At 45.0% G+C, this 27,858-nt stretch overlaps 1 protein-coding gene across 3 annotated transcripts; it reads right to left on the reverse strand.

Moving 5' to 3' along the window:
* Window positions 1-2: 2 nt before the first annotated feature.
* Window positions 3-27,550, reverse strand: POLD2 (DNA polymerase delta 2, accessory subunit). Of its 3 annotated transcripts, none has more exons than XM_082200532.1 (11): window positions 27,420-27,550; window positions 23,173-23,437; window positions 16,450-16,571; window positions 11,154-11,277; window positions 9,162-9,276; window positions 5,938-6,136; window positions 4,772-4,852; window positions 3,067-3,224; window positions 2,075-2,202; window positions 1,284-1,385; window positions 3-358 (listed from the first exon to the last, which is right to left on the reverse strand). In XM_082200532.1, the coding sequence occupies exons 2-11, from the start codon at window positions 23,390-23,392 to the stop codon at window positions 186-188; spliced, it is 1,422 nt and encodes a 473-aa protein (XP_082056658.1). In that variant the 5' UTR covers window positions 23,393-23,437; window positions 27,420-27,550; the 3' UTR covers window positions 3-185. The 3 variants fall into 3 exon arrangements, with proteins under 3 accessions (XP_082056658.1, XP_082056659.1, XP_082056660.1); XM_082200533.1 differs by having other exon boundaries at window positions 23,173-23,434; window positions 27,420-27,541; XM_082200534.1 differs by lacking the exon at window positions 27,420-27,550 and adding an exon at window positions 27,150-27,253.
* Between the last annotated feature and the right edge of the window lie 308 nt (window positions 27,551-27,858).

The following is a 27,858-nucleotide window of genomic DNA, read 5'->3' on the forward strand; positions in this document are numbered from 1 at the left end:
ACTTCGAGTTCTGCATTTATTTGTGTATGAAAAAACTGCAGGCAATTCACAAGCAAGTAAAAGGATATCATCTTTCACTGTATTCCTCTGTACGAACCATAGGTTCAAATATCCAGGAAATTTCATTGAGGGGGGCAACAACAGCTCCAAGCTCCAGAGAAGAAGTAAGATATCAGACATGTCTCTCAGTGTCCAGTCTCTATTACTGTCTCATCGTCCTCCTCCTCCTCTTCATTGGCACCAAAGGCAGAGAAACTGACTGGTTGGCAGGTGAGGTCACGTAGATTGATCAAGCAAGCAGTCTGTGTGGTGGCAAAATCAGGGAGGGTCACCAGCAAGACCTTCTGACCGTTAGCACCTGGCAAGGCAGGAAAGGAAAACTAAATTAATGAAATGAATCAGAAGGGCCTGGTATTGTGGTCCATTGCTCATGCATAAGGTAACATGTTCGTTCCCTGGCATCTACAGTTAGGAAGGATGAAGCTGCAAGGGACAGGAAATAAAGAACTTTGCTTGAGATCCTGGAAAGCTGCTGGAAGTCAAAATGGACAATACTGAGCAGAAAGAACAAGCAAGCTTCCTTGATGAGCAGTGATATCCAACAAAGCAGTTCTATTAACATAAAGGCAGCTGGCTGTGCAAGGGAACAGCCCCTCCCCGCATTCTTGCACACCCCTGTGCCCTCCCCAAATCTGCCCCAGAACAGATTTAGGGGCGACCTGGGAAGAGGAGAGGAAGTTCCACTTGCTCCGCCAGAAGCCCTTGTACGAACAGAAATTCTTCTCTGAATACCACCCTAAGTACTGGCTCTGTAAAGTGGACAGAAATTCAATAGAATTATTACTTCAACATGAAGGAATTAAACAGAAAGAAGCATCCCATCCACATCATAACGCCCTCCAAAAAACTACTGGGCCTGTACACCAGTTGTGGGTAAACCTGCCCAGTGCTATAGCTGGATGAGATCCAACACATAAGAGTGGCTACGAGCAGTCTTTTTTGCCTAGGCAAATTTTCCAGCAGAACTCAATTTGTATTACAAGAGCACTTTGTATCTGGTAAAAAAAAACAAAATAAAAAAACACAAGGTCTCAGGCTGATCCTATACTCCCAGTAGACATTTCTTTAGTCTTAAGTTGAACAAGAGTGAACAAGGACCAAAACTCCGATGTGAAAACACACCAACATTATTGCAGAACTCGCTACGAATGAAGGAGCTTTGAATAGGTCTCAAGTCAGAAAGGTCTGGACCTTTCTTGGGAGCCAGGTTTTTACTGCCTTACCTTCAGCAACCTTGGATTTGAAGGACGGTGCATTCCCACAGAAATAGACGTGAGGGCAGTCAGTGAAGATGAAGGGGTCAGTCTTGTAAAATGGGTAACAGCCTGAAAAACAAGTAAACAGGTGCCTTTAAAGGAATGGCCCATCAGCAGACAGAAGTAAAAGAGATAGGAAACCGAAAAATCTGGGAGGACCCAAGAATTTTGGTGGCTGGTAGGACCTGACCATCAATATACACAACCCAAAATCATGTGTTTTGGGGAAAGAAGCAAACACGTTAAAGATAACTGCCGCTAGCAGAAGACCACTGTCTTCTTCCTCGCCTGTTTTTTAAAAGGCTAGATTTCTACCATGTATCCAAAACTGGAGAGAGAGAAGCCAACTAATAAATTCTTTATCATTCATATATAGGTGTTTCATTCCTATACATATACTCTTCTGCTCACAGAACATCCAAAGCAGCTCATGTCTATGAATGAACTATAACCACATACATATTAAAAACACAGATCAAGATCAACATGTTTTGCAAAAGGAGCGGGAAACCTGATTTTAAGAAATTGTATTAAAGTAATTTGGTTCAATTTGTACTAATCTGGAAAATGAATAAAAATAATTTGGACCAAAAAATCCCCACAGATCAAGAAAACAACGCAATCATTAAAAAGCAATCAATATAAAATTGTAACAGAAATTATTGATATATAGCCGACTGAAATAAAAATGGTTCCCCCTCCCCAATACAGAGTCAGCTGGATCACCACACAGCATGAGATTCCCTTGATGAAGTTACCAAGTGTGTCTGGGGCTGTGGGGCTGAGATGCCCAATCCGTAAGGTCCACTCCAGGATTTCTAGATAGTCAGACATGCTGCTATACTTGAAGATGTCACTGATGTTCTGGCCCGAAGTCCCTAAAAACCTGAAATTGAGTAGGGAAGTGGAACTGTTTACTGCTGAATGAAGAAATCAAACCCTAGAATACCAAAGTGCCTGTTAATACACTTTCTTCAAGGAATCAGGGTGGCATATATGAGTTCCCAAATTCCCCTGCTTTCTTTTATCTGCAAAACAACGCCATAGGTAGGCTGAGAGGCAGCAAGTGGCCGGACACCAGTACGTTTCTGAGCACAATTCAAAGTGTTGGTGCTGACCTTTAAAGCCCTAAACGGCCTCGGCCCAGTATACCTGAAGGAGCATCTCCACCCCCATCATTCTGCCCAGACACTGAGGTCCAGCGCCGAGGGCCTTCTGGCGGTTCCCTCATTGCGAGAAGCAAAGCTACAGGGAACCAGGCAGAGGGCCTTCTCGGTAGTGGCACCCACCCTGTGGAACACCCTCCCACCAGATGTCAAAGAGAAAAACAACTACCAGACTTTTAGAAGACATCTGTTTAGGGCAGCTTTTAATCTTTAATAGGTCATTGTATTTTAATATTCTGTTGGAAGCCGCCCAGAGTGACTGGAGAAACCCAGCCAGATGGGTGGGGTATAAATAATAAATTATTATTATTATTATTATTATTATTATTATTATTATTATTATTATCTTCACAGGAAGCAGAGTGCAAGATTGGAGCCCACTTTCCCCAGCCTATCAGTTACTTCACAGCGCCAGTCTCCTTTCCCAAGTTAATGGCAGTCCTTATTTCACCTTACTCAGAAGACCCCTAGATCACGCTGGCTCAATACACATGGAAGTGCTCTTAACACCTGAAAGCGCCCGTAGAACAATGCTGATTAGCAGCAGCGCTGCTTCCCTTAAGAGTTAGGAAAACTGCCATTACCTGACGCCATCAATGTTGGCCTGGTAGGGGTTGGTCACCAGCTGCAGCGTGGAGTAGGCGCTCGAGAGGGGAAACATGCAGCGATGCAGCGGCTGTTGAGGCAGCGTGTAGTTGGTGGGATCAAACTCACCAGGCATCACATCTACAGGTACAGACATCTGTAAGGGCAAAGTGGGCAGGCAGTCAGACCCAGGAAGAGCTCCCTTGCTGGGCAGAGGCAACAAGGAAAGAAGCTAGGCTCTGAGAGGAGTGGGTAGACTGGGATCTACAAGTTCATTTCTGAATTGCAGTAGACCAGCATTTATGATGAATCCCAATTGTTTAACAACAGCCAACAACGAAAAGCTCCCCCCCACACACCCTTATTGGAAATTAAGCTGCTGAGGTGAAGGGAGCTTACGGTGAAAACCAGGAGTGGATTTCCGTGCAGCAGGACCGTGAGCTCAGTTCTGATACTGAAAACAAATTCCTGTGCTCAGCATGTGCTCAGAGGGAACACTCAGCATGACAATCCTACAGCTCTACACCCTGTAGCCTGGTCACTAAATCCAGATTACTGCACTGTGTTTTACATGCAGGACTGATTTTGAAGGTGGCTTGGAAACTGCAGCTGGTTCAGATGCCGCGGCTGTTCACAAGGGTCCATTATTTGGAGCATGTCACAGTGTTAACATGCATTGGCTTGTGTTTCCAAGCCCGTTCTGAAGTGCTCTTTCCTTTAATGCCCTGTTACTGGGGATGGGGCTTCCGTGGCCCTTCCAACCTCGTTGGGACTCCAACGTCCATCAGTCCCAACTGCCGTGGCCGATGGTGGTCACTGCCCATAGACTGACCAATTTCTTTCAACCTCTGTCCACCCATTTGCAGCGTGGGGGATAATATGATGACCTGCCTTACAGCAAGGCTTGGGGACCTGCAACTCTCCAACTATTGTGGAATTCTTATCAGTTCTGGGAGTTGTAGCCCAACAACTCCTAGAGGACCATGCAACATCCCCATTACTGACCAATATGGTTTGGATCCGGGGTACCTAAAGGACCACCTGCTCCTGCAAGTTTCTGCCCACCTGTTAAGATCTCCCCAGGAAGCTCTCCTTGGATTCCTACTGCTATGTGACGAATGCTTGGCAAGTAATTAGGACCCTCGAGAGGCTCATTCAGCCACTTCCTGTCCTGTCTTTACAACAGGGAGAGGGACCCTGTGTCTGCACCTCAAATGCTGCTGGGCTACAACTCGCATAATCCCTTCCTCACTATCAACTATGCTAGCTGGTTGTCATGGGAGTTGGAGTCTGACAATATCTGGAGAGTCAAATCCCTGCTTTAGAAAGAGCATTAAACCCGCTTTGATTAGATGTCCTTCTGATCCCCTAACATTTACGATACTACTATTTTTAATAAGGTATTTCTTGCAAATTGATTTCTCGTTACTGTTTTGCAAGCACTGTGAGCCACTTTAGGAACCCTATACGAGGCTAGAAAGCAGCACAGATACACACACACACACACACACACACACACACACCCAAACCTTGAAAGTATTTAATATTGATTTGCCTAATATTAAAACCTTAGCAGCAACTTGCAAGAAGCTCGAATTATTTTCCTTCCTTGACCGTGAAATCGCTAGCCAGGCATGAACGTGGGCTTCCCCCTATACTGAGAGAGATCCTGACCACCACCTCACTTCTGAAAATAGCACTCACGCTCAACTGCAGCAGGATTTCATCCAGCAGTTTCACAGCTTCCACACTGGCAGCCTGAGTCTTCTTGGTCAGGTACTTTGCCTGAATGAGATCATGCAGGAAGGTCAGCCAAAGAAGAGAGAGAATGAAAGCTTTAATGGGATGAGGAAATCTAGTGGGATAACTGAGCCATTGATGGCTACCCTTAGTTTATCAAGGAAAGGTAAAATGTTTATTTATTTAACTTAGTTACTAAATTTGTATACCACCCTTCATCCACAGATCTCAAGGTGGTTCACAACATAAAAAATAAAGAAGAGTTGGGGGAACCCCAAACACAGATTTTGGAGGCATTTGGGGGGACGGGATGAGACCGTGGAAGTTAGGTCGTGCAAGCAGAAATCCTTACACTGGCAGAAAAGTTGATAGTGGAACGCTTAGCCAATAAATATCTACAAATTACACATCTGATGGCCAAATTTGCTGTGGCAGCTAATAAGCTTTGCTTCCGTTACATTAATGTACAGTGGTACCTTGGGTTACAGACGCTTCACGTTACAGACACTTCAGGTTACAGACTCTGCTATCCCAGAAATAGTACCTTGGGTTAAGAACTTTGCTTCAGGATGAGAACAGAAATTGCACAGTGGCAGCGGGGCAGCAGCGGGAGGCCCCATTAGCTAAAGTGGTACCTCAGGTTAAGAACAGTTTCAGGTTAAGAACGTACCTCCAGAACAAATTAAGTTCTTAACCTGAAGCACCACTGTATTGTAATTTTGAATTGTCATGCTGTAGACTTTTATAGACTTACGTCGTGTGATTTTAAAGGAATGCCTTGCTTTTGCCCTCTGTTGTGAAGGTCTTTGGCTATATATACAATGAAGTGAATTGACTGATACACTAGCACAACCTTGTGAGTTGGATTTATCTGGCTATCAGTTCCCTGCCACAAGAAATGCATCATGAGACCTTACCTTGGAAGCACTGAGTCAACTGCATCCTAGCAACACTACCGATGGGCTCAGGGCGTGGCCTGAAGGCACTGGAATAGCTACTTTGCTAAAGCTAAGCTGGTCTCGGTCTGGTCAGTGCCTGGATGGGAGACCGCCTGGGAATGCTCAGGTTCCACAGGGGGAGAAAGGCAGGGTATAAAATAGGCTCGTGCAGAATGCATCCTAGGTCTTCACCTTGTTCATGGCGTCTCTGCTCTGGGTATTCTGGCTGAGCAAATTGCCTGCCAGAACGACGCGGGAGATGAGAGATGCGCTGCACTGCTCTCCCTCGGCTCCCAGCTGCCCCGTCACCATGTCCACCAGGAGCTGTGTGCCCAGAAGACTCTCTCCACTCTTGCCGCCGAGGCCGAGGCCAGACACCAGCAAGACAAACCTGGAGGCACAAGAAGAACCAACAGCTGAGTGATTGAGGTGCAAGTCATGCCACTGAATGGGTGCCTGGAGCTGCAGGCTTCAGAGGCAGGCAGCGGAGGAACCAGCATGGCTGAGAGGTTAGGTTAGCTTCCTCCATCTATCTGTGTTCCATAGTGTAATGGGAATTAGGGGTTGCTCATGCATAAGTTGCCGCCACTCTCGGCGAGGTTGCCTGGAAAAACCTTTCCCTGGCTGGACAGTCCTGATTCTGTGTCTGTCTCAGTCACTGGCAGAATCCGTCAGTGGGCGTTTCCTGAACTTCTTCCAACATAAAAGTTCCTTGACGGATAGTCTCCGCCTAGCCTCCCTGCGCGGAAGTCTTCTGCGCAGGGTGGGTGTGGGCAGTGGAGGACCAATGCTCTCCCCGCTGGTCTCTGGCGAAGAATCCTGGAGCCATCCCTCCGAAGCCCGCCTCCGCCCGCCTTTCTCCCTGGTGTAACGCTGATTTCCTTCCCCGGTCACTGAATCCCCTCCTTTCCTGCTGGGACCTTCTCCGGCATCGCTCAGGAGCCCTTCCTCCACTCCTGACTGCAATGGCAGTTCCCTGACACATAGGCAACTGTCAGGCACTGGGCAGAGGAGGAATGGTGGAGACCTCCTCCCCAGCCTGACCCTTCCAGAGAAGAAGAAGACAGTTCAGAATTACAACAGGGGTTTGAGGGAGATCACAGCTCAGGGGGAGATGAGAGGAGAAGTTGGGAGATAATGGGAGAGGAGGAGGGCAGAGCCTGAGCAGCTGGCTGACACGTTATCACTAGAAATCATTCCAGACCCACCATCTCCTGGGAACCTGGTGAGCCTTAAAAGTAGGAGAGCAAAGGGCTCAGAAGCAAAGGGTCCTCAGTGCCACCCGTAGAAGGGATGACAAATGATGAAGTGCGAGAGAAGGAGAGGAGAGACATACTTGGGGGAACGCCATTATTCCAAGAGGCTCATTTCCAAGCCTCTCTCTGTAAATATTGAATAAAAAGTAGACGGTAAGGACTTTTCTGTTCCTGGCAACCTGCCATGGAGGCTGGTTCCTCTGCCGCCTGACAGCAACTGAAGGCATTACTTCTTAAACACTATTTTGATTGTGCTCATTTTCTCTATATATTGGATTTGCATACCACCCTTCCTCCCAAAGAAGCCCAGGACAGCAAACATCAAAAATTATGAGGGAGACAAATACATCTCACCCGGGAGGGCATTCCATAAACATTGCTAGTTTGGGCTCTGTATGAGGCTCTTTTTGAAAGGGAAAAAGTGTGGTACAGATTGTTGTATAAATAAAATGCAAATGAATAATGCTAGGGCACAAATGGCCCATGTTTGGCTTCTGGGGAGTCTCGGGGGAGAGAGAAAAATCTGTTTGCCCTCAAAAATTACAAGAAAATTGAAAACAGTCCAATGAAAACCATACAGTCTCAACAACCTAACAAAGCAGAGCAATTCCTCCTCCTGATATTTCCATAAGCCAAGGGTTTGTTTATTTTTTAGAATGTTTACAAACCACCAACACAAAAAAATATCAAGGTGGACGATATAACAACATCAAAACTGCTTTAACGTTTTTCTTTACAATCAAGCAGTATATACATTTTTGTGAAACACATAAAACTATGAAATAAATAAAACCATAAAATTGTAAGATCTTAAGATCTTAAAACTGTAAGATCTTAAAACGTAGAACAAATGACGAACGCTAAATCAAATTATAAACACTTGGCAAAACAATTATGCTTTCAGGGTGTGCCGAAATATCAGGGTTGTAGGCGCCAGCCTGATTTCAATAGGACAATGTTCAAAATTACTGACGCCACTATACTAAAGGGCCTGGTTCACGCAGCAGCTGAACCAGGAATAACCAACATGGTGCCCTCTGAAAGATCTGAACTATAACTCTCATTAGCACCACTGAGTGCCAATGCTTAGGGTTGATGGTAGTCCAAATCAGACTCTGATGTGGAATGCAACAAGGCCTAAAGAAATTAGGCAGCTTGCCTAACCAAACAGGCTAAATAAATGGGCTTGGAACATCAGTAGATATCGACTTGAGAGTGACCTGGGAAATAAGCTGGCAGACTTGGGTATTGAAAGGGCAGAAAAGGTTTCTTTATCATGCAGCCATAAATTCACCCGTCGGCAACTCAAATATCCACGATGGGATTAATTTCCTATATGTATAATTTTTGGGTGGGTGGGTTTTGATTACTTTAATTTGATTATTGCTATTTATATCTCGCTTCCCAGCCAAAACATAAGCCTCTGAAGTGGTTTACAGGAGTCCTAAAACATATTTAAAGCATTAAGAAACACTTGTGTTACATTAAAAATCCAAATTTAGACTTAGAGAATGCAATAAAGATGGAAGCAAAAGGACGTAATGAGAGCAGAATCAGTTCTAAAGCATCGGAAAGCAGTGATGCATAGTCTTAAAACTTTTTCTTAAAAACTACAGACCCTTGTCTCCTCTAGCCCAAGATGTTAACCTTCTGTCACTGCACAACTAACCGTCCCAAAAGTTTTTCAGGTTCAAGCATCATTCAGCAGATGCCTACTTGTGCTCACCCCCAAATACATTTAGAAAAATGACTGCCCATTTACCTCTTTTGACTTCCTTATACCAACTGCAGACTGATCATAAAGCTCCTTCATCAATTCTGCACCCTGAAAATGTAGATTTTTTCGAGAGCTTCCCCTTTACAGAATGCCCTAAGAGCTGGACTGGAACACCTGAAAAAGAACTGGCGCTCCACCTGTACCTTCCATGATTTAAGTCAGGGGCAGGTAATCTTTTCCAGACTGAGGGATAGTTCCATTATAGTCAACCTTCCAGGGACCCATTTCCAGTGGGGACAAAACTGAAGTGCAGAGGGCAGAAGCAGCTGCCTCATACACAAACGTATGTATGAATAGGCTTGGTGGGGAGGAACTATTTTAGCTTGCCAAATGGCTGGACGCTCTTCTTATGCCAACAACGACAATCTTCTGGGCGGTCTCACCTGTCTGTGCTGGGCCCCATCATGGGCAGCTGGGTGGGCATATCTGCAAAGCAGTGATCCTCAACAAGGAATCTGCCATCATCCGTCTCCGAGCCGTAGACAGCAAGGATGGTTCCTGGCCCAGCAGAAGAAAGAGTCGTAATTACAACAGTTTAGCACTAGCCTGTCCTGAACAACGGACAGACCTTCATTGTTCATGATGTGCGGGAAACACATTGCCTTTAATAACATGGTCTTGTTCTGCTCTCTTCAACCCATCATGTCTTCCGTGTAAAAACAGTGTTTTTTTTTTAAAAAAAAATGCCTTCCACAGAAAACTGCTCACCTATAGTTGCACAAGCTTGCTTGCTCTTTCCTGAAGCTTTTTGCTACCGCTCCTTTCCGTAAGAAGGTATCTCAAAAAGAGCCAAGGAGGCCAAGAAGCCTTTCCTTCACTATGTTAGAATCCCACACCCTTCCCAGGATTCAGAGAATAACGTTAATTAAATGGTTGAAAGCTGGCAGTTGTTGTTGTTGTTGTTACAGTTTCACACGCACATAGGATGGGAAGGGATTTCCTGAATAAGACACCTGAATTTCAGTTCTCTTGTTGGCCACAAACCATACCACTTGACTTTTATTCGCCCAATGCCTCCTTTAGTTGACCCAGATCTTGCTTTTCCACCTTCCAATCGTTATAAAATTTGAAGAACTCTGAGGGCAGAGCTTCCTATTATAGTGGAACGCCTGTCTTCAAACCTGAATTTGCAGACACAACCTGAATGTGGTGGTTGGCATTATCAAGTGAATAAGCTTTCCACATCAATTTCCTCTGCAGGTGTGCCTTTACCCTACCAAGTCCACTCCAACCCGCAAGCCAGATTCAGGGGGAGGGGTTATTTTTAAAGGGTTGGGGCTGTGGGGAGGAAACTGGCAGGAGAGAATAACTGGGCAGAAAAGGGTTAATCAGAGACCTTGTCTACCTGTCAATTTACCCAGCAAGTCTCTCACACCCCAACTACATTTGCCATACCAGAGAAAAATGGGGCTGTGACCCAGGCCGCTCTCGTAACACGTAATTCCCATGACCAGCTCTACCATTAGGTAAGAGTGAGGTAGCTGACTAAAGCAGCACTTACAAAGGGGGGCAGTAGCCCCTAACCATTCATTCCTTTGAATAACATATATCACTTAATATTACAAAACCTAAAAGCAGCTCACACAAATTACATCACAAGCGAAATGTCAGTTCCATATCATCAAAATACAGTACGAATCCAGTAGAAACGTTAACCAAAACGTTAAGAAATACTGTTATTATGCCTGTAGTTCTGTAGTTATTATGTTCCCCTTGAGTCTGTTAAGCTGTGTCCTGAAAGCAGTGTTTGAAACTCCCATTGTCCTCAGTGCATTTTGCAACAGGGAATTTCATTAGCACGAGCGGTTTCTGAGCTCTGGGTGCAGTACTGCGCCGAAGATTTCAGATTAAAACTGAAGAGGGAAAGGAAAGGAGGACATCTCCACTTCCAGCTACTCTCTGAATACTGGAGAAGGGACCCTCTTAAGAATATTAGGGGGGTAGGCAGGGAAGGACCAGACCATGTGAAAAATGAACATAATATTTTAGCTGCAGTTCATTCATTAGCAGCTTTATAAAAAAAGTATGCCTAGACATTCCATTGTTGCTCCTAGCTTTCAGTTCTCAGTTTCTAACACTGCCCCAAAGCTATGGGCTGCTCTTTTCATACAATGGGGTCAGCGCTGCAGCAGGATTCAACTGCCAATAAAGTCAGATTCTCTTCATGGGATGAGGGCGGGGCATCATTTTGACCTTCGTCCCAAGCAGCAACACTTACTGGCCCTAGTAATGCCATATAAGTCAATGAGACAGATTGGGAAGGACATGGGGTTAGTGCTGAATCCTGCACTCCTATGTGGTGCTGTGTAGCTTGTTGGTTTGAACATCATGCCCTGGTCCCATTACCATGACTGTCCTGCCCCAAAGCATCCTACCTGTCACCAGCTTGTCAGTTTGAACTGCTCCCTCCAGTTTAATTCGCTGCAACTCGTCTTCCAAGATCAGCTCGTCTGATTGGTGGATATACTTGGTGCGGGGAGGCTGTGGTGGCAGATTGTGCTGTGAAAGCAACACCCAGATGTGAGGAAGCAACAGAGGCTACACAGTTCTGGAGCCATAGCTCACCATCAATTTTTTTTTACCCAGCCCATCTGACTGGTTTTGCCCAGCCGCTCTGGGCAGCTTCCCACAGAATATACAAAAACACAACAGGACATCACACATTAAAAGCTCCCCCGATACAGGGCTGACTTCAGATGTCTACGGAAGGTTGTAGAACTAATCTCTTTGACATCTGATGGCGTTCCACAGGGCGGGCGCCACTACCGAGAAGGCCCTCTGCCTGGTTCCCTGCAACCTCGCTTCTCGCAATGAGGGAACCGCCAGAAGGCCCTCAGAGCTGGACCTCAGTTTACAGGCTGAATGATGGAGGTGGAGGCACTCCTTCAGGGCCGAAGTTCAGCGACAGAGCACTGGCTTTGCACGCAGAAGATTCTGGGTTCAAACCCCATTGTCTCCACATATGGCTGGGGAAACTACTCCTGAAACCCGTGCCAGTGTCATCAGTACTAAGCTAGATCGATCACTGGTGTAACAGTATAAGGTAGCTTCTGATGGTCCTATGTAAAGCTAGCCTCAGGGAGAAAAATAGCTTTGCAGCAACCCCAGCATCATCCAAGTTTCTTATATTTAATTTTTTTAAAAAAGTAATATTTATTAAAATTTTACAAGCAGTAAAGAATTTCAAAGTTTAAACATAAAAAATAAGAACAAAGAATAACCCTAATAAAAGAAAAAAGAGCTACAAGTATACAAAAACAAAACACGTGAAAAATGCAAATAGAAAACAGTTAAAAAGAAGAAAGAAAAGAAAAGAAAGAAATCAATATTTTCATATCTTATACTTCATTTACTAGTTTCCTGACCTCCTCACACCTCCCTTTTTGTATTCCAGTTCAGATATTTAGTTCAGCAAGTCCTTACCCTCTATCATTTATCCTTGCTCAACATCTTAACCTATTATAAATATATATTTTCCACCATTATCAATCCATATTTACATACTCTTGTTAATCTTTTTACCAATACCGCTTGTTTTCAATCCAACATCTCTTTAACATTCATTAATTTTACAGTATTTCTGCAAATAGACTTTTAATTTCTTCCAATCTTCTTCCACCACCTCTTCTCTCTGATCTCGGATTCTGCCAGTCATTTCTGCCAATTCCATGTAGTCCATCACCTTCATCTGCCATTCTTCCAGAGTGGGTAAATCTTGTGTCTTCCAACAAGTTTCTTATATTTAAAGCCCTTCATGGTCCTGAACCCCGAGACCTTTGTGACCACCTCCCCCTGCATAAGACGCTACAGAAACTGCATTCTGCAAGCTGGGCCTTGCTCCAAGAGTCTCCGTTCAGCAGTAAGCTCATGAGTGGCAAGGATCAGGGCCTTTATCATCAGATGATCAACCAAATGACTGAGAAAGCAGCAGTTTGCAGCTCCATAATGGTGCTGAGCTGGGCAGAGGTTTTTATTTTTTAAATACATTTGCTGCCACTGCAAAGATTAGCAGGATCTTTGGTGGCCAGATAAAAAAATTGGAGAACAGAATCAGGCCCATGAGCTGTGGGTTAAGTCACCGCCTACACTGACCAGTTGGGGCTGGGCGATATCTGGTTTTCAACATCGTGATATATCACCAGCTGAACATCGCGATATACCAATATATCACAATGTCTGAAATAAAGATAGAGCTATGTAGAAGCACTGGCTGCTTCCCAGCTTCTCCCATATTGTGAATTTTGCCAGCGCCTGTTCTTGTGGTTCGCTGCTCTCTGCATGAGGCAGGGGAGAGTTGAGCAGACAGAGTTAACAGAGGCTGCAGGAACTGAGAGAAGAACTGGCTGGCTTCACAGCTTTTCCTTTCTTGTGATTTCTGCAGAGCACACACATACATCATGATTCACGATATACTGCCAGGTCAAAACTTATGAAACTGATAGCACAATATGGACTTCAAACGGGTTTTGGATGATATATTGATATATCACCCAGCCCTACTGACCAGCAGTGATGCATCAGGTAGGGGTCTTTTCCAGTTCTTCTTAGAGGCTGGCAATCAAATGAGGAACCTTCGGTGATGTACCACCAACCTTCAGTGCCTTCCCATGAAAATCCTTCCCAAATAGCCACATACGTGGCAGGGAACCATTTCAGGTAAAAGCTGTTGGAGTTCATAGTCTACGCGCAGCTTGGCAAGTGAGCAATTAGTGTTTTGACTACAGGCTAGGGAGACAGAGCACGGGAGAAATTTGCCTGGAAATAAGAGGACCTAGTAACAGCTCGGTGATTGGCTGAGGTCTCTCATATACGCAGCATGACCTATGACATTGTTCGGCTAGTTAGGAGTACTCTGGAGTGCTTGGAGAGTGATGAAGTTTGTGTCTGTATATAGTAACTTGTATACAGCTTCTGAGTTTACTGCTGTATATAATAAACTACAAAATCAAGTTACTAGTCGTCAGCTTTGTTCCTGATCGTTGTCCTGACTGAGCAGTCTCGATCGTTGCCTAGGAAAAACTGCACTACTCTGCTAAGTTGTGCATCATCGAAGAAGTTCAGAGGTGAAGAGACTGGTCCTAGTAGCATGCGAAAGGACTTCAGAAAGTGCTCACAGGCTTTGGAGTTTTAACTCAATGCTTTTACAATATGTGGACCTGATGGGCTGGAATAATGCATTACACTACAGCATGACTCACACAAACTAAACAACAACAATGAAGAGAGCATGCCATCCAGGGGAAGTCATCCTATGACAAGAAGTACTTATTTTCCAAAAGGGAAATAGAATGCGCAAACAATAATTCATAAGCTGTTTCCCCTCTAACGGCCGCTGGCATCCTGGACTGCGGCGAGTAAAAAAGACTTTTAGAAACATCTCCAAAAGTGATGTTACTCATCTGGTCAGCAACTTCCTCCAGCCAAGCTTTGGTGGTTCGGCTCCAGCGCATGTGTTTGCAATCATGAAGTGCTGCTTGAATGGAGTTCATTATCAGGGCGAGTTAAAACTTATTACTCAACAACCATCCTTCCGAAGCTAGCTAGGACCTCGCTTCTCGCTAAAGGCTTGACCCACGCTGCCAGCAGGATTAAGGAGGCTTCCAGATGGGGGATTGTTTTCCCAGGGACCAGCCAGGCATGCTGGTTCAGCAAGACTGACAGCTGCAAGCCGCAAAGCGGACTTTTTGGGGGGAAGGCTGTAGCTCAGAGGCAGAGCAGCTGGTCTGAATGCAGAACAGCCCAGGTTCAATCCCAGGCATCTGCTGGTAGATCTGGGAAATGACTCCTGCCTAAAGCCCTGGAGAGGCATTGCCAGTCACTGTAGATGCTGTGTAAGGTGGAGCAATGGCAGCTCTCTGGGTTCTTCTCCCAGCCATAGTATACAGGGGACAATGAGGGCCAAAGGGTAGCAAAGTCAAGAGAGCCACCTCTGCAAAAGAAAGCCTGTTTGCGGTACGGGTTATAGTGCTAGACCAGGGCCTGGGAGTCTAATCACTGTCTCTCAGCCTAACCTAACTCACAGGACTGTTTTGAGGATAGCCTTGGTGCAGTCGTAGGAAATGTAGGTTAAACCACAGAGCCTAGGGCTTGCCGATCAGAAGGTTGGCGGTTTGAATCCCCGCAAAGGGGTGAGCTCCCGTTACTCAGTCCCTGTTCCTGCCAACCTAGTAGTTCGAAAGTATGTCAAAGTGCAAGTAGATAAATAGGTACCACTCCGGCGGGAAGGTAAACAGCGTTTCCGTGCGCTGCTCTGGTTCGCCAGAAGCGGCTTAGTCATGCTGGCCACATGACCCAGAAGCTGTCAATAAAGCGAGATGAGCGCCGCAACCCCAGAGTCGTCTGCAACTGGACCTAATGGTCAGGGGTCCCTTTACCTTTACCTTAGCTCAGAACGGTCTCTGCTGACTGGCAGCTGCTTTGTAGGATTTCAGACAGTGGACGTTCCCTACCTGGAGATGCCTGGGATCGAACCTATGACCTTCTGCATGCAGAGCAGATACTCTACCCCTGAGCTACAGACCTTCCCATAGCTCAGTCTAATCTACCTCACAGGGCTGTTGTAAGGATAAAATGGAAACATGGGATATAACAAGAGGAAGAAAATAGGAGTGATGTGTGAAGTCCTTGGTTTAAGGCGGCTTCCTATGTTCCTAAGACGTCCTGGTTAGTACCTCTTTTCTTGCAAGATTCTCTCCTCCAGTCCCAGAGTGAACTACTGCTTTAGGGGACACTCCTGCCTGGATGACACCCCCTTTTTATAGTGGCTTACCCCTGGGTATTCACAAATGGAAAAGCTTTACCTGCTTAAAACTTGCCAAGATGCAGCAGATTTAAAAATATTTTTCAACGTACAAGTTTAAAAAACCCACATTGGGTACATTTCCTTTGTTATTGCTATGAAGCAAAGACTTTCTGTCCAAGGCACAATTTAACTTTACATTTTAATCGGTGCCAACAGAGGAATGAATAATTTAAAATACAGAAAGTGTCACATGCCGAAAGATCCAGTTAAAGCAGGCTTCCTTAACCTTGGTCCTCCAGATGTTTTGAGACTACACTTCCCATCATCCCTGACCACTGGTCCTGCTAGCTAGGGATCATGGGAGTTGTAGGCCAAAACATCTGGAAGGCCGAGGTTGAGGAAGCCTGAGTTAAAGGAACACTTCAAGAAGATTCCTTTGCTTCCTTGTCCACAGCAAATCTATAACGCAGTTGTAAGGAGTATTTCTCGATTCATGGTCAGTGATTCATGGCTGAAAGAAAAACGGAAGCAGCCATGATTGACCATGGCAGGCTGTGATGGGACAATGCTTCAAGAGTGAAAATAATGCCATGTTTATATATTTCCAAGTGTCATTTTAAAGTACAAAGAGTCTGATCAGGTTTGTACTGCCTGCGGAGACATAAATGACTCCTCCAGAGCCTTCTCCCTGATTTGCTTGCACAAAGCTTAAATGGAGGTTAAGATATGCCTGGTCTATACAGAACATCTGCTCTGATTTGTTTATGGGACGACTAGGTGACAATTCATCTCGCCTCCCTCCTGATTCGCCTACTGATTTGAACAGGCTATGCTGTGTCAGATGGACCAACGGCTCGACTCCGTAATAAGATGACTCTATACGGTCTCATACATACAGCCTTAAAAGCTCAGGTTCACCCTCCCGTTACCTCTTCGCTGATTTCCCGCAGGATGGAAGGTTGAAGCTGCATAGACTTGAAGAGCGTCCCCACCACACAGCATTTCTCTGCCAGCTGCAACTCACAGAGTTTCTTCACAGTAACGTTGTTCCCTTCAAGAGAGCAATGGCAGATTAGACGTGTGGCTTTTTTTACAGGAGCTAAGAGTGCAAATCCTAACTTGATAGATGGTGTGGGAGACGGGATGTTAGGGTTGCGTGTGGTTCTCTTTCTGCTAGTCACCGTCACCATAAGTGGAGGTGAACACTGCTGTGTGGGTGGAAAGCTACCATCATGATTCTCCCTCCTCCCCCCATCAGTAGTAGCAAACTGAGAAACTCTTGAAACAGGGGGCTGGATCCAAGGCTTCATGTGCAATTGGCCAAAACATTGCATTCTTACTAACTGAAGTGTTTCACCAAATACGAACAGAAGTACATGTTGATCCCACCTGCTTTCTGAGAGTAAAGTTGCAGGGAGGATCATTCCGTGAATCTCTCCCGACCTTGGAATATCTGGATCAAAATATCCCTGATCAAGTTTGGTGTTCGACCCAGAAGCACTAACAGAACCAGCACCGCATTTCATATGCAGACCAGGCAACCCCAACTTTAACATCCCTTGTTGAAATTTACAAGATTTCATGGAAACAAGAGTAAATGCTGCACTCTAGTGGACTGCCAGTGAAAATTCCATTAAAACCCTATCTAAAACTTGAAATGACCCTTTTTTTCTCTGCATTCTCTCCAAAGGGATATTATTATTATTATTCTAGCAACATTATTACCGTATTTTTCGCCCTATAGGACGCACTTTTTCCCCTCCAAAAATGAAGGGGAAATGTGTGTGCGTCCTATGGGGCGAATGCAGGCTTTCGCTGAAGCCTGGAGAGCCCCACCGCCAGCCCCACAAGCTCGGGGGACAGCGGGGAGGCGGAACGCCGCCATTCCGCTGTCCCCCGACCTGGTTTGAAGGCTGGCGGCGGGCTTCCCCCGCCCCCAGCCCCGCAAGCTCCCAGAGCGATGCCAAAGCTGCACGCAGCTTCGGGATCGCTGTGGGACCCATTCTGGGGGCTGGGGATGGGGGAAGCTCGGGCTCCCAGAGCGATCGCGAGGCTGTTCTGGGACCCATTCTGGGGGCTGGGGACAGGGGAAGCCTACCCCCAGCCCCGCAAGCTCCCAGAGCGATGGCAAAGATGCGCGCAGCTTCGGGATCGCTCTAGGACCCATTCTGGGGGCTGGGGAAGCTCAGGTTTCCCCCAGCCCCACATGCTCAAAGAGCAGGCTTAGCGCAGCGACTTCGCGCCGGCCTCCAACGGCTTGCGGAGAGCTGCCTGTTCTGGGGGCTGGGGTGGGGGAAGCTCGGACTTCCCCCACCCCAGCCCTGTGCCTGGGGGGGTAAACTTTTTTCCTTTATTCCCCCCCCCAAAAAAAAAACCTAGATGCGTCCTATGGGCCGGTGCGTCCTATAGGGCGAAAAATACGGTATATTCCCATACCACTCTTTATCCCAGGATCACGGGGTGTGGGTTACAATATAAAAACACAAAAATACATACTACAGTGGTACCTCGGGTTACATACGCTTCAGGTTACAGATTCTGCTAACCCAGAAATAGTACCTCAGGTTAAGAACTTTGCTTCAGGATGAGAACAGAAATCTAGCAGTGGCAGCGGGAGGCCCCATTAGCTAAAGTGGCACCTCAGGTTAAGAACAGTTTCAGGTTAAGAACGGACCTCCAGAAAGAATTAAGTTCTTAACCCGAGGTACCACTGTACAGGAACAAACAAAAAACAATACCCCCACCCACAAACTTTAAAATGGATTTGTTTAATTAGCCAAAGGTCTGGGAAAAGAGGAATGTTTTTGCCTGGCGCCTAAATGTATGTAAAGAAGGCACCAGGCGAGCCTCCCCAGGGAGGCCATTCCATAAATGGGGAGCCACTGCAGAGAAGGCCCTGTTCCTGTGTTGCCGCCCTCCAGACCTCTCAGGAGCAGGCACATGAAAAAGAGCCTCAGATTATGACTGCAGGGTCCAGGCTAGTTCATATGGGGAGGTCCTTGAGGTATTGCAGTCCTGAGCTGTTTAAGATTTTATAGGTCATAACTTACTAGTTGTGCAGTTGTCTTAAGCTGCAATCCTATCCATGCTTACTTGGGAGTAAGCCTCACTGTGCACATTAAACTTATACAGGATTGTATTCTTGGGGTATTATAGCAGAACAAAAAGAGAGTCTTATGACACCTCAAAGACTAAAAGATTTATCGTGACATTAGCCTGAGCTGTTTTCCCCAAAACAAGGGCTGGGTTTGGTTTGCTTGCATGAATGAGGTACAGGGACTTTTGGGTAGTTCACCAGGCTAAAGCGTTTAACCTGTTACAGGAGTGGGAGTAACAGTTAGCTTTTTAATAGTCAAGGCCACGATCCTCTCGCTAGGAAAAACTGCCAGTTCTTTCCTTATTTATTTAGGGACCGAAGTGAAGCATCTGAAAGACCTCACTTCTTGAACTGAACTTGCCTCATGAAAGCTCACATTTGGACACCGTTAGCAAATCTTTCCACGCTACGATTTGGCAATATCAGCCGTTTTCCGACATAGCTGGAGTGCTAGACATTGCAATCCCTTGGCTAGAGAGCAAGCCATTTCTCCCAACAGGAACAAAGTAATAATTCAGAGATGAGTTTCATGGTCGGAGTCATGGCTTAGGTACGTGAAAGTATGCAGCTTTAAACCACTTAACAATCTTATTCCAAAATGTTTTTATTCAGAAAGGTGTTGCTTCCTGGCTACAACAGCCAGGTTAATTGTTGTACTTTAAAAAGAAAAATCCCTCATTCCACTCACCACCTGCTTTTTGCAACATCTTGCTTGATGAAGAGTTTTGGAGAACTTGAAAGCATACAGCAATTTTGCGATACTTTGATCAATCCTAACACAGGTAAAAAACATACCTAGTGCTGCTGTACCAATTTGGAAGAGGAGAGGGAGAAGTGTGTGAAACCTTAAAGTGTTATCCACAGTTGTTATCCTGGTTGAGGGGGTTTTTTAGGGAAATGGTGGGCGTGTTATGAAGATGCATGTAAAAGCAGTGGAATTAATGAATGAAGGTAAATTGCAGTAATCTAACCTTGAGGTTACCAGAGCATAGTAAAGGTAAAGGGACCCCTGACCATTAGGTCCAGTCGTGACCGACTCTGGGGTTGCGGCACTCATCCCACTTTATTGGCCGAGGGAGTCAGCATACAGCTTCCGGGTCACGTGGCCAGCATGACTAAGCCGCTTCTGGCAAACCAGAGCAGTGCACAGAAACACTGTTTACGTTCCCGCCGGAGCGGTACCTATTTATCTACTTGCACTCTGACGTGCTTTCGAACTGCTAGGTTGGCAGGAGCAGGGGCCGAGCAACAGGAGCTCACTCCGTCACAGGGATTCGAACCGTCGACCTTCTGATCAGCAAGTCCTAGGCTCTGTGGTTTAACCCACAGCGCCACCCGCGTCCCAGAGCATAGACAACAGTAATTAGGCCATTCCTGCCCAGATAGGGGCCCGGAGTTAGTTAGGTTTTCCAAATCCTGGGAAGGTTTCTCAAGGAGTGGTTTTACCACTGCCTCCTTCAAACAGGCAGGGACCACCCCCTATCGTAAAGAGGCACTGATCACCTCCCTGGCTTAGCCAGCTGTTCCCTCCCTGCTGGTTTTTATCAGCCTAGTTGGGCAAGGGTTTAGAGTGCAAGTGGCCACCCTGACTGATCTGAGCACCTTGTCCACATCCTCAAGCCTCACCAACTGAAACTCATCCAACACAACAGGAGTGGACTGTGCTCTGGACACCCCATGAGATTCATCTTCTATAACAGCAGAGTCAAGGTCTTGGTGGGTGCAAGTGATTTTATCCTCAAAATGCTTTGCAAACAAGTCACAGCGAGCTACTGTTGGTTCTATCACCTCCTTTGGGCCAGCCTGTAAAAGGCCCCGCATAAAACTCAGAAAAGCTCTGCCGGATGACATAATGAGGATGCAATGGAGGCAGCAAAGTATCCCTTCTTTGCTGTTTTCACTGCCACTAGGTAGGCTCGATAATCAGCTAACCATAAATGACAGCACTCTTCTCTGATGCTAGTGGTGAATGCATGTATTCATACTCTAAATGTATCGAGAGTCTATTCCAGGGGCCAGCAAACTTTTTCAGCAGGGGGCCAGTCCACTGTCCCTCAGACCTTGTGGGGGCCCGGACTATATTTTGGGGAAAAATAATGAACGAATTTCTATACCCCACAAATAACTCAGAGATGCATTTTAAATAAAAACACACATTCTACTCATGTAAAAACACCAGGCAGGCCCCACAAATAACCCAGAGATGCATAATAATAATAATAATAATAATAATAATAATAATAATAATAATAATAATTTATTATTTGTACCCCGCCCATCTGGCTGGGTTTCCCCAGCCACTCTGGGCGGCTTCCATAGAAACCAAAAATACAGTAAAATATCACAGATTAAAAACTTCCCTGAACAGGGCTGCCTTAAGATGTCTTCTAAATGTCAGGTAGTTATTTATTCCTTTGACATCTGCTGGGAGGGCGTTCCACAGGGTGGGCGCCACTACCGAGAAGTCCCTCTGCCTGGTTCCCTGTAGCTTTGCTTCTCACAATGAGGGAACCGCCAGAAGGCCCTCGGCGCTGTACCTCAGCGTCCGGGTAGAACAATGGGGGTGGAGACGCTCCTTCAGGTATACTGGGCCGAGGCCATTTAGGGCTTTAAAGGTCAACACCAACACTTTGAATTGTGCTCGGAAACGTACTGAGAGCCAATGTAGGTCTTTCAAGACCGGTGTTATGTGGTCTTGGCGGCCGCCCCCAATCACCAGTCTAGCTGCCGCATTCTGGATTAGTTGTAGTTTCCGAGTCACCTTCAAAGGTAGCCCCACGTAGAGCGCATTGCAGTAGTCCAAGCGGGAGATAACTAGAGCATGCACCACTCTGGCAAGACAGTCCGCGGGCAGGTAGGGTCTCAGCCTGCGTACCAGGTGGAGTTGGTAGACAGCTGCCCTGGATACAGAATTGACCTGCGCCTCCATGGACAGCTGTGAGTCCAAAATAACTCCCAGGCTGCGCACCTGGTCCTTCAGGGGCACAGTTACCCCATTCAGGACCAGGGAGTCCTCCACACCAGCCCGCCCCCTGTCCCCCAAAAACAATACTTCTGTCTTGTCAGGATTCAACTTCAATCCATTAGCCGCCATCCATCCTCCAACCGCCTCCAGGCACTCACACAGGACCTTCACCGCCTTCACTGGTTCTGATTTGAAAGAGAGGTAGAGCTGGGTATCATCTGCATATTGATGGACACCCAGTCCAAACCCCCTGATGATCTCTCCCAGCGGCTTCATATAGATGTTAAAAAGCATGGGGGAGAGGACGGAACCCTGAGGCTCCCCACAATTGAGAGCCCAGGGGTCTGAACACTCATCCCCCAACACCACTTTCTGGACACAGCGCAGGAGAAAGGAGCGGAACCACTGTATAACAGTGCCCCCAGCTCCCAGCCCCTCTAGAAGGTGCAGAAGGATGTTATGGTCGATTGTATCAAAGGCCGCTGAGAGATCCAGCAGAACCAGGAAACAACTCTCACCTTTGTCCCTAGCTCGCCGGAGATCATCAACCAGTGCGACCAAGGCTGTTTCAGTCCCATGGTGAGGCCTGAATCCCGACTGGAAGGGATCCAAATGGTCCGCATCCTCCAGGCGTGCCTGGAGTTGTTCAGCAACCACGCACTCAATCACCTTGCCCAAGAACGGAAGATTTGAGACTGGGCGATAGTTGGCCATACTGGCTGGGTCTAAAGATGGTTTTTCAAGAAGCGGTTTAATGACCGTCTCTTTCAGCGGATCTGGGAATGTTCCCTCACAGAGGGAAGCATTCACCACCCCGCAGAGCCCATCGCCCAGCCCTTCCCGGCTTGCTTTTATTAGCCAGGATGGGCAAGGATCAAGGAGACAGGTGGTTGGTTTCACGCGTCCAAGCAGCCTGTCCACATCCTCGGGGGTAACGGATTGAAATTGATTCCATGCAACTTGACCAGACAGAGCTCTAGCACTCTCCCGCCCCAGCCCTGCTCCCACGGTGGTGTCTAGCTCCTTCCGAATATGAGTGATTTTATCTGCAAAAAACTTTGCAAAATCGTTGCAGATCTTGGGGTCTTTACAAGGCCCCGGTGGTAAAGGTGGTTCCGTTAAATTGCGAACCACCTGAAAGAGTCTCCTGCTACTATTTTCTGCAGATGCAATAGAGGCGGTGAAGAAAGTCTTCTTCGCCGTTGCTATCGCCACTTGGTAGGCTCCACGTTGAGCTCTAACCTGTGTCCGGTCAGATTCGGAGTGAGTTTTCTGCCACCGACGCTCGAGCCGTCTCAGCGATTGTTTCATCGCCCTCAGCTCCGAAGAAAACCACGGGGCTGTCCGGGCTCCATGCAATCGGACTATCGAATTATAAATAAAAGGGCACATTCTACTCATGTAAAAACACGCTGATTCCCAGACCGTCCATGAGCCAGATTTAGAAGGCGATTGGGCTGGATCCCAGGCCTTAGTTTGCCTACTCATGGTCTATTCTTTACCAGTCCACCCCCTGCAAAAAAAAAAAAAAAAAAAAATGTTTGGAAGGGTCACCACTACCAGAGGACATCGTTTTAATGGCAAGCTTACCCCATTTGCCTCGGATTCTTTCAACCAACAACGGTCTCATCTGAATGAGGCGTGTGGCATAGATGTGGGCATACTGTCGATTGAAAGTCCGCTCCCCGAGCCGGAAGTTCTGGGAGCAGTTGGAATATGTGGAGATAGGCACGCGGTCGAAGGTAGAAGCCACTGCAGATGGTGAGGTCAGGAGGCTCTGAGCCGATTGGGCAGCTTGCTCTGAGAACATGGTCTATGGAGGGGCTACAGGCCTAGTGGTCTACACAGCATGCTTCTGCAGGAGACAGGGGAAACAATGATTTATTGTTACTATTTATTCAATAATTATGATACCACATTATCATATATCCATGCAGTGTACAAAATGCAGAAATGCAAAGCCAATGCAAGAAAACAAAAACAAAAGAAGAATACAAAAAACCCACAGGCTGGACATAATAATACAGATGACAGATTGGAAAGATTATGGAAAAATGATATAAAATTTACAGCATGTACAGCTCTTAAGGAGAATTATATGAAAATGATGTACAGATGGTCTCTAACTCCAGTTAAACTATAAAAATGCATAAGACAAAAGATTAAGTGCTGGAAGTGAAAGAAGGAAAAGGTACGTTTTACCATATGTGGTGGCAATGTAGGGTTAAAAAAAGTTTTTTGCGAAATGATTTATAATGAATTGAAAATAACATTTGTTAAAAAGCCAGAAGCTTTCTTAACAGGTATAACTGGAATGGATATACTGAAAGAATATTAAAAAAAAATTATTTATGCAACAACAGCCACCAAGATATTGATAGCTCCAGTATTGGAAAGAAGAACAAGTCTCAACTGAAGAAGACTGGCAACTTAAATTAATGGAATATGCAGATATGGCTAAATTAACTGGAAGACTAAGAAATCAAGAAGACAGCAAATATAAAAAAGCATGGAAAATGTTTATTGCATAGTTACAAAAGCAATGTAAAGAAGTTAATACAATAGCAGGTTTTTAAAAACACTTGTAATATTAAGGAGAATGTTTAAAATTGGGAAAATTTAAGGATAAATAAGTTATAGACGTGTATAATTTAAGATACTATAAAAGAACCAGGGGAGGAAATTGAGGGAAGTCAAGGAATCTGAGTAATCCCAAAATATGGATTTAATATGGTGTGAAAATGTTTTACTTTCTATTTTCTATTTTTATTTTAATTGTATTTGTTTGTTACAGTTTATATGATGATAATGTTTAAATGTGAAAATTAATTTAAAATATATTTTTAAAAACCCACAGGCTGGGTGCACACTATACATGTAAAGCACATAGCTTCCTACAAAGAATCCTAGGAACCATAATAGTTTACACCTCACAGAGAAACAATTCCCAGCACCCTCAACAAACTACAGTTCCCGGGATTCATAGGGGGGAAGTCAAGTGCTTTAAATGTATGGTGTGAACACAGCCATAATATGATACGGCATGAATCTCCTAAGTTCACAATGTGGGTCACTTTCATGAAAAGACTGCTAAAAGGAGAGTGGATACAAAAACATATGTCAGTCAGTTTTATTGCACATAGCCAAAGGATGCCGCAATGTGCACAAAATCATTCAACAATTAAAAGAAAATATACTTGCTTGATACAAAAAACTTAAAACATTTATATTATCAAGACATTACCTACACGAAACAGAGCTATAAAAGTACCTTAATATACAGGTTAAGACATTAAACAATAAAATTTATAGGCTAAAATTATCACATGGCCACTGATATATTAAAAAATAATGTTACTTAATGTGCAATTATATTCGGAGTTTGGTGATAAAGATAGAATATAGCTTGATGTAGATAGGGTTAAATAAATTAATCTCCTTTACAGTTGGTGGCTACCTTGGCTGTATAATTTGCTCTAATTTTCCTAGCAGCAGTTGCAAAGAGTGCTACACACCAGGTCACATACTTATCTGTGTCTGCAAGGAGATAGTCAGAGGGGTTCTGGCCAGGGGACCTTGTCAATATAGGTGCTAAAAATCGTTCTCTTGCTTCATTATATAAGGGATATAATGAATAAGGTCCTCTACTTCATCCCCTAATGCAAACACGTTCATTTGTTGGTATGCCTCTGTGTCTCCCATCTCTATAAGCAGAGTTTATTGTATTTAATCGTAACTCTGTAAAAGCTTTCCGAAGTTGTACAAAAGTCAATTCTTTAAAATAAGGTGTATGTTCATAGGCCACTCTAAGTTTAAAATATAATGGGGCGCATGTAGATAAGAGTTTAGATCGTTTTTAGTTGCCACTGCCCTTATGGTTCGTACAAAAACATATGGAATATACAGAAATGGCGAAGCTTACCAGAAAAATAAGAAAACAAGATAAGCTTTTTATAAAAGAATGGAAATGGTTTACAGATAAATTATAAACAGATAAGAACATTGGCATGATAATTGTAACAACCTGCAGTTTGAGTATATGACTATATGAGAAAATTAAGTTCATTTGGATATGCAGAAAAAAAGATATAAAAAGTTCAGGAACCACAGAAAGAGAGCAGGCAGGAAGCAGAGTTTCAAAATGTTAAAATTATTGTAAAATTACTGAAATGTATAAAACTGAAAATCATCAAGAAAGAAAGAAAGAAAGAAAGAAAGAAAGAAACCGAGCACCACACAGATCAGGTGTATTGTAATGAATTTAATATTGTAATAAACTTAAGAAACTGCAGAAAGAGGGGGAAGGAAGCCGAGTTTTAAAATGTTAAAATGACTGAAATGTCTAGAAATGAAAATCATTCATTCATAAATTAATAAATGAAACTGTGCACAACACAGGCCTCGGTTATTGTAATGAATTTAATACTGTGCTAAATTTAAGGAACCGCAGAAAGAGAAGGGGAAGGAAGATGAGTTTTGAAATCGTAAAATGATGGTAAAATGAAGGTGCGTCTAGACCCCCATCATTCTACCCGGACACTGAGGTCCAGAGCCGAGGGCCTTCTGGTGGTTCCCTCCTTGCAAGAAGCCAAGTTACAGGGAACCAGGCAAAGGGCCTTTTCGGTAGTGGCGCCCGCCCTGTGGAACGCCCTCCCACCAGATGTCAAAGAGAAGAACAACTACCAGACTTTTAGAAGACATCTGAAGGCAGCCCTGTTTCGGGAAGCTTTTAATGTTTAATAGACTATTGTATTTTAATATTCTGTTGGAAGCGGCCCAGAGTGGCTGGGGAAACCCAGCCAGATGGGCGGGGTATAAATAAATAATAATAATAAATTATTATTATTATTATTGAAATGTATAAAATTGGAAATCATAAATAAGTAATAAAAATAAACTGCGCACAACACAGGCCGGGACTTCACAAGGGAAAGCCTTTCTCTAGTATGAACATAAAAGTTTCTCATATATATACGTGTGTGTGTGTGTGTGTGTGTGTGTGTAACTTATATAAATATGTGTGTGTGTGTGTGTGTGTGTGTGTGTAACTCATATATATACATATGTGTGTGTGTGTAACTTATATAAATATATACGTGTGTGGGTAACTTATATATATACGTGTGTGTGTGCGTGAAACATATATACATATGTGTGTGCGTGTGTGAAACTTATAAAAATATATATGTGTGTGTGTGTGTAACATATATATACATGTGTGTGAAACTTATATAAATACATACATATATTTGTGTGTGTGAAACTTATATAAATATATACATGTGTGTGAAACTTATGTATACATATGTGTGTGAAAATTATATATATATATATATATATATATATATATATATATATATATACACACACACACATATGTGCGTGAAACTTACATAAATATATACGTGTGTGTGTGTGAAACATATATATACATATGTGCGTGAAACTTATATAAATATATACATATGTGAGAAACTTATATAAATATATACATATGTGTGTGTGAACCTCTCTCTCTCTCTCTCTCTCTCTCTCTCTATATATATATATATATATGAAACCTCCACCTGCAAAGTCCCTGCAGCCACACGCACAGCGGCGACACACACGACAGGCAGCATCCTGCCCGCCTTTGCCCGGTTACCACAAGGCTTCCCCGGCGAGATTCCTGCCCGTTCGTGTCCAGCAGGGGCAGCCGCTCAAGCCGCCGGGGCGACCAGCTGCCGCTCCGAGGCGACCCTCCTGGCCGCCCCGAGTCCGTCTCCCCGCCCGCCCGCCCGCCGCCCCGCGAAGCCAGCCAAGCCCTCCTCTTCCCTGGGGGGAAAAACGGGAGTCACCTCTGCCAACGCGAGAGTCCGGCGCTGCCCCGGGCGAGCGGCGAAGGCATCTCCCGCCTCCACAGGGATTGGCGGGGGGAACCCCGGGAAAAGCGCGCCAAAGCGGAGGGACGCCGGCCGGAAGTGACGCGCGAGAGCGCCGCTGTTTCCCTTCCCCCGTAGACTTCGAAAGCAACAGCAAGCGAAATGATAATTCGGTATATAAAATGGCCAGAGTCGTAATGCCTGCATGCAAAGAACTGTGGTCAGAACATCTGAGCTAGAAAAGCTCCAGCGTTAAGATAAATTCAACAGTGTAAATAGGCTTTGGTGGATGCAATAATAATGGAATACTGAACGGTATAGTTTCTGTAAAACGTACGGGGATTTATGATGTGTAAAATGAACCATGGAAAGAGTAGGGAAGTTATTGATATCTAAAGGATGTATAATTGAGTAC

This window comes from Podarcis vaucheri (genome assembly GCF_965113315.1).
Source record: "Podarcis vaucheri genome assembly, chromosome: 15".
Taxonomy (NCBI): Eukaryota; Metazoa; Chordata; class Lepidosauria; order Squamata; family Lacertidae; genus Podarcis; species Podarcis vaucheri.